Raw genomic sequence first — 12,856 nt, 5'->3', positions numbered from 1 at the left:
GAGTCAGGAATGACTAGCACATATGTGCAAGAGGAAACTTTACATTTACCTATTAGTACCTCATTTGATCTTGATTGTATCTGTTAATGCAGTTTAAGATTGCATTGGCTTTTTTGGTTGCTGCTGCACACTGCTAGCACAAATTTAGCTAGTTGTACAATAAGACTCCAAAGATTCCTCTCACAGTTACTGCTATTAACCCTGGTTTTACCCAGTCTATATGTGTACCTTGGGGCTTTTTTGTCTATGTGTAAAACTTTACTTTTCTTTACATTGAATATCATTTTGTTAGATAGGGCTCAGTATTCAGATCTGTCAAGGTCCATCTATCTATCTACCTAATTTCAAGGGATTGGAATCATCAATAAGTTTAATGAAAAATGGGATGCAGCAACCCATGCTGAGGTCTGGATTCACCAGAGTTCATAACAGGAGAGTTCTACCTAGAAGAATATTTCAGTTAACATTACCAATGTCCGAGAAGCAAAATAGTGTACCGGTGAACCTAACAATGGCACAATGAAGGAATTGTACAAATAACAATCCTCTTTATTTACAGAATGATGTTCTTGAAGAAAAGTTTTAGGAACTGTAAAAAGTAATTTTTTCAAATATAACATTAACTCTTTTTCTGCACTGTCTCTAACTTTCCTTTTCCTTAATGACTGGGATAAGAAAGTATGTTGCAAGCAAAACTTAATCCATTTTTGCAAAAGATATCTGAATCCTTTATCCATTAAAGAATTAACAACCCTGCTGAAACTTATTGAATCAAGTAAAAAATGATGTCTAAGGAGATTCAATTATAACCTCATATTGGAGAAAGACAAAATACAGTATTGTTCAAATAATTTTCTTTATTAGATGCTCTCTTTTATTCAGATCAGGCCTCACAATGATGATGTAGCATTTGGGGGAAAAGATACAAGATAGAAGCCCAGCACCAGAGGCCAAGAGGGAGAAGATCTCCACAGCCACTGTGTATTTCCCTTTGGTGCTCACATAGGCAGGGATAAAGGACAACCAGACATTGCAAAAAAGAAACATGCTGAAGGTAATAGACTTGGTTTCCTGGAAAGTGTCTGGTAACTTCCTAGATAAGAAAGCTGCAATAAAACTGACCACAGCCAGGAAGCCCATAAAAGACAAAACACTATAAAACATAGCAACTGAACCTTCATTGCATTCCACAACAATTTCAGAAACAAAGGACTGCATATCAACATCTACGAAAGGGGGTGAGGTGGCCAGCCACACAATACAAAGAAGGGTTTGGATGAGGGAGCAGGAGAGAACAATGGAAAGAGCCAGTCTTTTCCCAACCCATGTCCTCATCTTTGACCCTGGCTTGGTGGCAATAAAAGCAAGAATCACAGTGATGGTTTTGGCCAATATACAAGAAACAGCCACTGAGAAGATGATCCCGAAAGCAGTCTGTCTAAGGAGACAGGTCACCGCCATGGGTCTGCCAATGAAAAGCAGAGAACAAAGAAAAGAGAGAAGGAGGGAGATGAGTAGGGTGTAGGAGAGGCTGCGGTTGTTGGCTTTAATGATAGGGGTGTTGTGGTACTTCAGGAATATTCCTAGTACAGAAATTGTAGTAAAAGAAAGAATAATGGCCACGGTCATCAAGCTGCTTCCTAATGTTTCTTCATAAGAGAGATAAGTTATATATTTGAGAAGGCAAAAATTCTTCTTATTGTTGGGATACTGATCTTCTGGGCACTGGAAGCATTGGTCCATATCTGAAAGCAAAAAAAGATAGAAAGAAAGAAAATAAGGAGATGCTTGAGAGGCCACCAGTCTGATAATGGGGATTTTAAGAACTTATTTTAATGTTAAAATAAATGATTCTCTGGGAAAAACAGAACTAAACGGTGTACAAATGTAACTCATAATAATAGTAATGGCATTCTCCCTTTATGTGGATTTCTACTCAGATGAAAATAATTGACCAAGGTCCATTTTACATGTAATTTTTTTATGTCCAGAATTTGGACTAAATTGTCAATTCCTAAGAGTGTCCCTGTGAAACAAGAAGTCCTCTAATTGCATTGCTTAGTGAGCATAATCTCATTTCTCCCCATTGTGATCATTAACTGGGAATTGTGAATCATTAAATACATATGCACCCAATCCAAAACATTCCAGGGTTGGTGCATTGCAGGCCTGAGCAAACATCTCCAACTATCTATCTCCTTTCCTCAAAGTCCTTTTGGCTACCCTGCACCCTGCTGTGTGTGTGTGTGTGTGTGTGTGTGTATTGTGTGAAGCCTCGGGAGGAACCAGCATTCATTCACTTTCTAGCAAGCACCAGAATTTGTTCAATTCCCAGATTCCTTATGTCACAGTTGCAAGCAGTAAACCTTCTCATATGCACCCCTTCTACTTGTGAATATGATAATAAAATCATATCATCAACATAGAGCAGGCTGTTACAATATGCATTTAGGATCATCGGAATATGAACCATGGGCTCCTTCTTTAACCTTGGCAAGTCATTGATTTATAAGCTAAATAATAATGGGGCCAGTATATACCTTTGCCGTACCCCTTTATTTGTGTGAACCCTCTTAATCCGAGCCCCAATAACCCCATACCACACCCTAAAAAAGGTACTTCTGTAAAGGGCTTTAATCAAAGGCAGCAGTCTAGGTTCTATTTTAAGAGATATCAGTTTACTCCATAGTACGTCTCTGTTTACCATATCAAATGCTGATGTGAGGACTATGAAAGCAGCAAATAGGGGTCTCCTCTTATAGGCATATTTGGCAATTCAGTGGTGGATTGGCTTTGTTTTAAACCTGCTTGTTCTTCTGCAAATTCATGGTCTTCCTCTGCTCAGATTTCAATTCTATTTATTTTGTCCTGTGCTCTTTTATCCCACTACGTGCATGGGATCCTTTACAAAGCTGAGTTGGTGCAGTGGTTAAATGCAGCACTGCAGGCTACTTCAGCTGACTGCAGTTCTGCAGTTAGGCTGTTCAAATCTCACCGGCTCAGGGTTGACTCAGCCTTCCATCCTTCCGAGGTGGGTAAAATGAGGAGCCGGATTGTTGTTGGAGGCAATATGCTGACTCTGTAAACCGCTTAGAGAGGGCTGAAAGCCCTATGAAGTGGTATATAAGTCTAACTGCTATTGCTATTGCTACAAAGGCGTGTGTTCCAGAGCAAGATCTCCAAAGTAAGCTGCAGTGCCTTTTGAAGGTCTTTTGATTATTAGGTTTATGAAGTGCAGCTTTACAAAAGGCTCAGGAAGCCACATGTTCACCAGAGAGCTTGCTGGAACTGGGTATGTCTAGTTTGATGAACAGAAAGACTAGGATTGACATAATAGCAGTGTTCCAACATGTCAGTGGCTGCCACAAAGACGAGGGAGTCTAACTATTCTCCAAATCACCTGAGGCAGGACAAGAAGCAACGGGTGGAAAGTAATCAAGGAGAGAATCAACTTTCCAAATTTCCTGACAGAACAATTAATCAGTGAAACAACTTGCCTCCAGAAGTTGTGAATGCTCCAACACTTGAAGTTTTTAAGAAGATGTTGGATAACCATTTGTCTGAAGTGGTGTAGGTTTTCCTGCCTAATCAGGAGGTTGGACTAGAAGACCTCCAAGACCATCCAAAACTGTTATTCTGTTAAAAGAATCCAGGCTTCTCTGCTTCAGCAGCAGTAGATGGGCACCAAATGAGAAAGGTTGGTGTAAGGGAAAATTGTTTGAATTCAACCAAAGTTTCAAAGGGCATCAAAGATGCCTTAATAGGGATGGTATTCAATATGTCCTTCCTCACTATTTTTACAAACTTTCACCTGACGGTAGATCACAAGAGAGGAAAAGAACTTTCAAAAGAAAAACTTTGGATCATGTACTCCATTCTTTCTGGCAAAGATGCAATACTGTGTTATGAAAAGTTGTATATACAGTAGTGGCCAAAATTGTGGAAACTGTTTGGGAAAAGTGTATTTTTGAGGTTTGATGGCTAATAACACCACTTTTTTTTTGAGTAATACCATAAAATTATATATCAGTGGAAAGATAATTTAATCAAGAATGTAATGCAACATAAATTGTTCCATTATCTGTATTCTATGAAAAGGTATAGCCAAATAACCAGCAAAAGGAAGCACAACTTGCTTAGGTTGATATCAGGTAGCTTTCTTTCATCTGATTGTAGCCAATGAGCATGAGTGTTTAGAGAGCCAATCAGATGTCATTTTGCTTTGGCAATGAGCCAATTAAATAACAGTAGGATTCAGTTATTGATGTCATCTATTGAAGCTGAGAGGAGGACATTTCTCAGTGTGTTATGTAGTTGCTGTCAAGTTGGTTGGATTTTTTTGTGTGTTCTTACATTTAGTGAGCTTGTAAAATGTAATAAAATTAAAGTAATGGTGCAAAGAGTTCACTGGTCACCAAGAAAGTGATTTAAAATAATATTATTGAGTGAACAAGGCTATCGTTATAAAGAAATTAGAAGAAAAATTGGTGAAAACTTAACCAACGTTGGCATTTCTAAGTTTTTGAAAAGGTATAGAGAGACTCAGTCACTACAAAACCACACTGGTAAAGGAAGAAAAGGTGCACAACAGAAAGTGACAAGAGAAGAATAAAAGAGATTGTGCCTACCTGAATGAAGAATATCATCTGGGTGTATACAAAATGAAATGGTGCAATGCAATATGAAGTTGAGTGTGAGGACTGTTCGGTGCAGACTGCAGGAATTTGCCTTACTGAAACAATTTTTTCTCTCAAACAAAGATTGCAAAAACTAAAAAGGGTTGATTATCTAGACAGAGGATATAATTTTATGGTACTACTCAAAAAACAAAAGTGGTAGCCATCAAACCTCAAAAATACCATACACTTTTCCCAAAAGGTTTCCACAATTTTGGCCACCACTGTATGTAAGAAATTGAGTAACATATTAGAATGATGGCTAACATCTGGTATCTTTCACAACATCTCTTACCTGTCTGATTTGTGATCTTTCCTTGCGGGCATGGAATGCAATCATAGCAACAAAATGGTTCTCCTTCTTTGGGGGTTTTTCGGTAACCTGAAGGGCAATTATCATTACATATGGAGAGAGGTAATACCTGTCCATGAAAGAAATAAAAATATATTACTATATATGGAAACCGTGTTCATAGATTGTCATTGAAACAAGATGAGAGTGCTTCTCTTGGAAGTGTTGCAATAAGGCTAAGAGGATAACATCCAGTTGATGTTTCAGCTGTTTCAGGTAGTACTTCTGTGAATACACCTACATTATAAAATTTAATGACACCATTTTATTATTGCAAGATTTACCTTTGGGTCCTATAGAACCTATCCTTAGCAGGACTCACCAACCACTCCTATGAGTGAAGCAAACCAAAGCAAAATAGAACATGTATTTTAGCAGAATACTCACTTGACCATAAACTTAATAAATACATAGACTGATTTCCTCTGCTCTTGGGCAGAATGTTTTCTCTTAAGAATCAATAGAATATGATGAAAATGCAGTAGGTTTATGTGAATCTCCTTAGAAATTGGGCAAAGTAATAAATCAATGTGGATGTGAGATGGATTCTACCTGATTGAACCCAGTGGGCCAGATGATATTATCCTCTGAAATGGTCAGCAAGTGATGTGAGAGTCCATCTCGATCTATGCTTCCCACCTTAACTCTATGGAAGGATTGGTTTGGGAAGGTGACCCAGTTTATGATGTCAAATCCTCTTACATATTCACCATGTTCATCAAAAGAAATCTTGTCCCCAGCACTGTTGTTAAATGAAACACGTCTCAAAAAATGGTGAAGCTAGACAATAGGATTGAGAAAATGGGAAAAGACATAAAACCATGATATGAACATTTATTGTTAATGCTTTGCTTCTTTATTCTAAAACAAATAATTATTAAGTATTTGCAAGCTTAATCTCTGAACAGATTTCTTACACATTACAAAACATTTATTTAGTTCTTATGGACAAAACATGGTGTGTTTTGCTTAATATATTTAAAATTACCAAACCAATACATGTCTAGGTAAGGATCTTGAACAATTACTAACAGTACTTTTTTAAAGTTATCTTGAATCTCAATTACCATATGTTACTGTCAAAAATAGACCTACATGACAAAAATATAATTTTCATCACATCTCTGCTCTTTTCCAAAAGTATATGATAATAGTATGAATTTTTTTAAAATAAATCAATAATTAAGGATGAGCAGGTAACTTTATGCAAACTTATGCTGATACAGTGGGAAGGATATATGATAATAACTATAATGTGTAACTATCTATTTAGATGCAGATTAGAATAAGAGCTATCAATAATTTACCTGAAAATAGAAAAAAAAATGGCTATTTCTGAAAAATCAAAGCGATAGCTCAATGTAATGCTTACAATAGACAATAATTCCTATAAAATATTTTGTTAGAAAGCCCAACTGAACTAGAGAAATATGTTTCTCTGTTCAGAAATCAGTCATGATCTCAATATATCTGACAGAAATATTAAGTCATAAATCTAACTGGTGGGGCTTTTTAAGGAGATTTCTTTCAAAAAAACTAAAAAAGAATGGATCAGAAGATTTAAATTGGACTAGATTTCTTCCTCTACCCAAATTATTCTTGTTGATTAATAGTGCAAATCCAAACTAAGTGAAGTTATGGAATGACTGTTATTTCTTCTTTGAATGATAGTGGAGAGATGCAAGATGGAGAAAGATTCAAATGAAGAAACACAACTCATGCCCAATTTGGAATAAATTTTGGGGGGAATGGCATCACACTGGATAAGAAATGAAATCTAGGATAGTTGTAGAAATGAAAATAAAATTGCTAATTAAAAATATACAGAATATAAAGTAGGAAGCAACTGACTCCAAACATTTTCCCTGTTGGTTTGAGCCATAGATATTCATATATGCATGCAACTTGAAGGGAAAAAATGATATAATGTTTCCTTGAAAACAAGACCTCGTCTTATATTTTTATTTGCCACCAAAAAATGCACCAGGTTTTATTTTCAGGGAGGATGTGGTCCACTGTGTGCATCACCTGTTATTGGCTACAGGAAAGCCTTGCTGGCTGAAGAAAAAATGGGGCGAGGTGTGCGAGGCCTGGCTGCAACTATTTGAAGGTAAGCAGTAGGGCAGCTCCATCACCACCCATTCCCATCCTACTTTTGAACCCATGCACCTTGGAATGGGTGGGGTTTTAATTAGGTCTTTTTTTTGGGGGGTAGAGCTTGTATTGGGCGCACTTGTAAAAATCAAGCTAGGACTTACTTTCTGAATAGGTCGTATTTTCAAGGACACACGGTACTTCTTCATGGAAATATGAAGATTTCTGGCCCAAACATCTCACCATTTTTTCTTTAAGCACACAAAAGTGATAATGTTACTGTTCTATCAATAGATATAGGAAGATAACTTGCACTATTCCGATAAGGAGATTTACCTTCCACAACTGTTGTTTCAGAATTTTCCATGTCATTCCTGATCTTTGCTGGTCTGTGGATGAATACAGGGTATGCAAAGCATATGCAATTGCATAGACAGCATTGTAGGCACAGTAACTGTGGGCAGTCATCCTTCCTTCAAAAACAGTCATGGGAAGAGCTTCCAGCTTCTCCTCTCCAGTGCAGATATTCTGGTCCACTGACTCAGTGGAAGACTTTATAATCACACAATCAAATAACTGTTGCCACATTTCTTTCAAGAAGCCATCTTCTTTTTGCAGAAGAGCGTTCCTCATTTGAACAAATCTTTCAAATCCTGACACTTCCTTGGATTGAACTGCCAGGGATATAGCACCATGGAGGAAATCCATGCTCCAGTTTCTTTGAAACAGGGCTGATGTAAAATCCACATCTGCAGTCATGATCCAAACCTTACTTTTTTTCCCTGCCATATCATCATATTCTCCAATTTCAAGTACAACCCGTAAAAACACTATACTTTGAAATTCTCCATGAAAGATAATAGCATTAGCTCTGCTATTAAACACAAGACTCATTTTTACACGGGTTCCCTCCAAAAGCACATCAAGCTCATCTAACACCCCACCAGGTAATTCTTCAATGAAATCAAAGCAGATGCCATGCTGTGAAAACAAAGGTAATATCTTCCTGAGCAATAATTCTGTTTGACTGCCAATGCTGCTATACAATATGCCAATCCATGTCCATTTTAAATGTAGTAAGACCTGAAGAATCCCATCATATTGATAATCAGCATTGGGGAACATCGAATAGAAGGAAATTGCCTGATTTATTCTCTTCATCTCTGGAGCAGAAGAATAGGCAAGCTAATAGAATATATTTATAAAGGAAGAAGGACAAAAACATGATAGGACAAGGATTTGTTTCAGATTGTAATGATTAAAAAAATGGTGAGACTCTAGAAACTGGGTAGAGAAGAGCAACAGAGACAATTAGTGGATTGGAGCCTAAAACATATGAAGAACAGTTGTTGGAACTGGGTATGTCTAGTTTCATGAAAAGAAGGACTAGGGGTGACATGATAGCAGTGTTCCAATATCTCAGGGTTTGCCACAAAGAAGAGAGAGTCAAGCTATTCCCCAAAGCACCTGAGTGATTGGAATGACTTGCTTCCAGAAGTTGTGGGTTCTCCATCACTGGAGGTTTTTAAGAAGAGATTGGCCAGCCATTTGTCTGAAATGGTGTAGGGTTTCCTGCTTGAGCAGAGGGTTGGATTAGAAAATCTCCAACATCCCTTCCAATTCTTTTGGAGGACATTGTGACATTTCTTTTTTTTTTTGCTGTAATCCCCTCACTGTATTGTGATTTCTCAATATGCACTGCCTATCTTTGACTGAAATCACATCATCCTGATAGTAAATAATGCCTTTTATACACTCTTAAATGGAAGCCTGGTAATCAAAATACTTAATTATGTAATTATTAAGGAAAAGCTTTGTGTAATTCATAATCATAACTTGAATTTCAAAATTCATAGTCAATCAATCAATCAATAAACCAATCAACCTATATATTGGCCTATTCCCTTACTCAATTCAATATTAGGTTTTCACTTTTTATTGTGTTTAATTAGTGTTCAAATAAGCATTCTGCAACCAAAATCCTTTTGTAGGTAACAAGATAGAGGATTATGAAAGATTTCTTCCGTGTCTCCTGTTTCATGAACAAGATCTACCTGTACAATCTTGTATTTACTCAAAATAGTTGCTATGTCAAGAAAATAATTTGAGTTAGGTCCCCCAACGACTGCTATGAGATAGTTGTTGAAGTCACATTTGTAGTTTGGGATGAATCTTCCTGGTGTGCCTAGAATTTCCATTGTTGCTGCATAGGTTAGTTTTGGATAAAAATAGTTGTTATAGATGTTGAAGCCCAGGGTCACATTGGTTAAGATCTCAGGATTTCCATTGATCTCCTTTACAGCAAATACCAGAGCCAAGATGTGTTGATAGGTCTGAGTTAATAATCTGCAATTCCATTCCAAAATAAAAATAATTCAATTCATAGCAAAAACATTGGAAATGTAATATTTTACATTAATATGATGCTACCATTAATATGAAAGCAGACAAATAGTAGAAAAATAAACTTACCATTAATCATACTTCTAAAAAAATATTCTGAATGACTCTATCATACAGTTAATGCTAGCCACTTTAAACCTTGATCATCTTTGTGATTCACATACATTACATACATACATACATACATACATACATACATACATACATACATACAACTATCCTAAAAATATAATTTTCAGGTGTAGCTATGAAATAAGAGAGAGACATCACGATCTATGGAACTTAAAATATATTATCCATTAATGATGTATAAAGGCAAACAGCTCTTCAATGGTTGTTTTTACACTGACGCTGTTAGCAGAGGCTAACAAAAGCTAAGTGGATAATATATTTTAAGTTCCAGAGATGAATAATTCCTTCTGGTCTTTGAAAATATAAAGCTTGGAAATTTCTCTGGGAAAACCTTTTTCCATAATTAGTTTATATATGTTTTATTTTATCAGGTTATTTGACCACAATAAATATTCCCACTCTTTCTCCCACTCCTTCTCATGTCTCCAACCCCCTCCAAAAAAATAAGCAAGCTATACTATCATCACTTCTGATTATTATCACAACAGAGACATAACATAGGTCTAAAGATTCAATTACTTACATATATTCAAGAAAAATATCTTGAAAAGGATGCCTTCTGAATGAGATCTTGTCTGAAACAACAAAGCTGTTAGAAATTATGCCACCAACAATGAAGTGTCCTGGTTCGTAGTATTTATGAACAACTGAACTTGGATCACTGTTTTGGCATTTTGAAAAAGAAATTTTGCAAACTCTTATAGGAAGCATCCCTAATACCAACATCCCAACTGTAAGATATGAAAATATGTTTTTAAAAAGTCTATTCCCTTCTCCCATGATGGAGGGAGTAACCAGGATTCACTGGAAAGCCTTCCAGCTACTGAGCTATAAGTTTCCTGTATTTATAGTTGCAAAGGCCAAAGTGAATGTTGCATTTTAGAGAGAATTGCCATGTTGAAAGGAGACATCAATCAAGATCATAAGACAGGTCAAATGATTACCTTACCAGAGTTCTTCATTATTCAAACCAGTGAGGAAAGAAATATGTTTATCCGGGTGTTGCACAGAAACTCCTCAACTTATTCCCAGGATGCAATTAGGCCAGGTTTTGCAATGACTTCCCAAAGATTGCCAGGGGAAAACACTGATCACAACAGATGAGGAACTTTTGAAGAATGTTTTCCATGAGATTCACAAGAAGTTAGGAAACCTTGTTTGCATTTCTGCATTGCAATAAAATAGGGCTATATCCAAACTGCTCTTCCTTTTAAATTAAAGTTAAAGGTTCCTCTCACACATATGTGCTAATTGGTTCTGACTCTAAGTGGCGGATTCAAATCTGAAGAGCCAATGCTGCACAAAGACATCCCCATGGTCCTGTGGCCAGCATGACTGAATGCTGAAGGTGTACATAATGCTGTTATCTTCCCACCAAATATGGTCCCTATTTTTCTACTTGCATTTTTACATATTTTCCAACTGCTAGATTGGCAGAATCCATTATGTGGCGCTAGGGATCAAACTGCTAAACTTCCAATATTTCTGATTGATAAGCTCTGTGTCTTAGCTATTGAGCCACCATGTCCCTTCTTTTTATTTTATATGTTAACAAAATAGTCACCCCTGAACAAAAAAGTGTCAGCTTCTGCTTTGCTGCTGCTTCAGCTGCCATGAAACGGGAAGGGGGGGGGCGTGTATGTGGGAGGGTTTTACTTGGTGTGCTGGAGGACTGCTGGAGGAATGTTCTAGGATGTACCAGTCGTTGGGATTGCGCATGCGTACGTGTTTCCCGCCTGCATCAACGGCCTTCACATTCCATCTTGGCCTGTCTTTTTGAAGTTATCTCACACCTGACAATTGAAGGACTTATGATTGGACTGGAGCTTTGATCCTAAGGGGGGGGAACGGGCTTTGCTATATATCAATTGCTTTCGCGCCATATTATTCAGATTTTGCTTCACTGCTGCTTGCTTACCATTTATAATTAGTAAAAGTACTTTGGATTTCCAACCCATGGAGTCTATTGGTCTTCTTTCCTAGTTATGGAATGGAGTGGGGCGTGACAAGAAGCAAAATCTGAAAATATCCCTTTCCAGGAGATTTTACGTCTACCGAGAAGGGAAATAATGTCTTCTCCGACCAGAGAGGAGGAAGGCGCCGTTGGAGGGACGGATTCCAGTGAACTGGGACCTCCCGACCTTTCTTTACACCAGCCCAGCCCGTCTGACCGGCCGTTGCACGAAGATTTATTTCAACTGCAAATTTCCAGTCAGCCTGAACCTTCCCCCCTACCCCGTTGGTCAACTTCAGTGGGGCAAAGAGAAATAGAGACAAGCTGGAATGCTGGACTCACCCAAAAACCTCCTCAACAGACTTCGCTGGAGCCAGGGGCCGTGAGGAAACCTCAGGCGGGTGAGTTTCATGAATATTGGAGCCAAAGGGGCGATGAAGGGGAATGGAGAAGTTATCAGCACCAGGGCCCTGGGAGACAACCCCCCCGGAGTGAACTACCTGATTATTGGGGTCAAACATTTTTGGAAGAGAGAAGGGGAGAGGAGGACAGAGACTGGAGAAATTGGCAACGTTACCCACGCCAGGATTCTCCCCCACCCCCCCCTCGGCCCGCATCACCCCCTGCGGCTAGAGGCTTTGCTGACCAAAGGGGACCTCCACCCCAGGCTCCCCCCCGAAGACATCGTATGGCTAAAATCCCTCCTTTGCCTGTGCGTTTTAATGGGGCTTCGGCTAGCCTCGCCTCCTTCCTCATGCAGGTTTTTAATTACATGGAGATATATGGCCGGGACTTTGAATCTGACATTTTAAGGGTCAGGATGGTCCTGTTATCTTTGGATGGTGAGGCGGCGGCGTGGTCGACTGCTTTGCATATGTCTGGTTCTCCCCTCTTGGGGAATTTCAACCGTTTTATGGCAGCTTTCCGTCGACGTTTTGATGACCCGTTGACCGAGAAGCGAAACAAATTGAAGTTTTTAACTTTTGACCAAGACGACAGGCCTGTCGCCGAATACATCCAGGAATTTCAGTGTCTGTCTCAGTACATGAGAGGCTGGGGGGAGGATGCGATGCTGGACAGATTTGCCGAAGGCTTAAACCCTGAAATTTATCAACAATGTGTTAATCGTAACCTGCCGAGGCGCTTAATCACTTGGTTCGAGCATGCGGCTGACGCTGAGCTTGACTTGATTCGTTTGCGATATGCCACTGAAGAAAAAAGGAAGCGGAAAGAAAGGGCTGCCAA

At 38.4% G+C, this 12,856-nt stretch overlaps 1 protein-coding gene across 1 annotated transcript; it reads right to left on the bottom strand.

The window, feature by feature from the left end:
• Nucleotides 1-843: 843 nt before the first annotated feature.
• On the bottom strand, nt 844-8,247 carry LOC116521745 (vomeronasal type-2 receptor 26-like). The gene is made up of 4 exons (XM_032236405.1): nt 8,206-8,247; nt 7,459-8,103; nt 4,972-5,098; nt 844-1,745 (listed from the first exon to the last, which is right to left on the bottom strand). The coding sequence occupies exons 1-4, from the start codon at nt 8,245-8,247 to the stop codon at nt 844-846; spliced, it is 1,716 nt and encodes a 571-aa protein (XP_032092296.1).
• Nucleotides 8,248-12,856: the final 4,609 nt, after the last annotated feature.

This window comes from Thamnophis elegans, chromosome Z (assembly GCF_009769535.1).
Source record: "Thamnophis elegans isolate rThaEle1 chromosome Z, rThaEle1.pri, whole genome shotgun sequence".
NCBI classification, from domain to species: Eukaryota; Metazoa; Chordata; class Lepidosauria; order Squamata; family Colubridae; genus Thamnophis; species Thamnophis elegans.
Note: the sequence above shows the minus strand (reverse complement) of the source record. Positions and strands in the feature narration are given on the sequence as shown.

Bases quoted from the DNA above. Each gene is read 5' to 3' on its own strand.
- LOC116521745 (XM_032236405.1), bottom strand. From the start codon at position 8,247: ATGTTCCCCAATGCTGATTATCAATATGATGGGATTCTTCAG. The intron at 8,104-8,205 runs GTCTTACTACAT...TTGTTTTCACAG, and splicing joins AATATGATGGGATTCTTCAG to CATGGCATCTGCTTTGATTT. The intron at 1,746-4,971 runs GTAAGAGATGTT...TTTTGCTTTCAG, and splicing joins AAAGATCACAAATCAGACAG to ATATGGACCAATGCTTCCAG.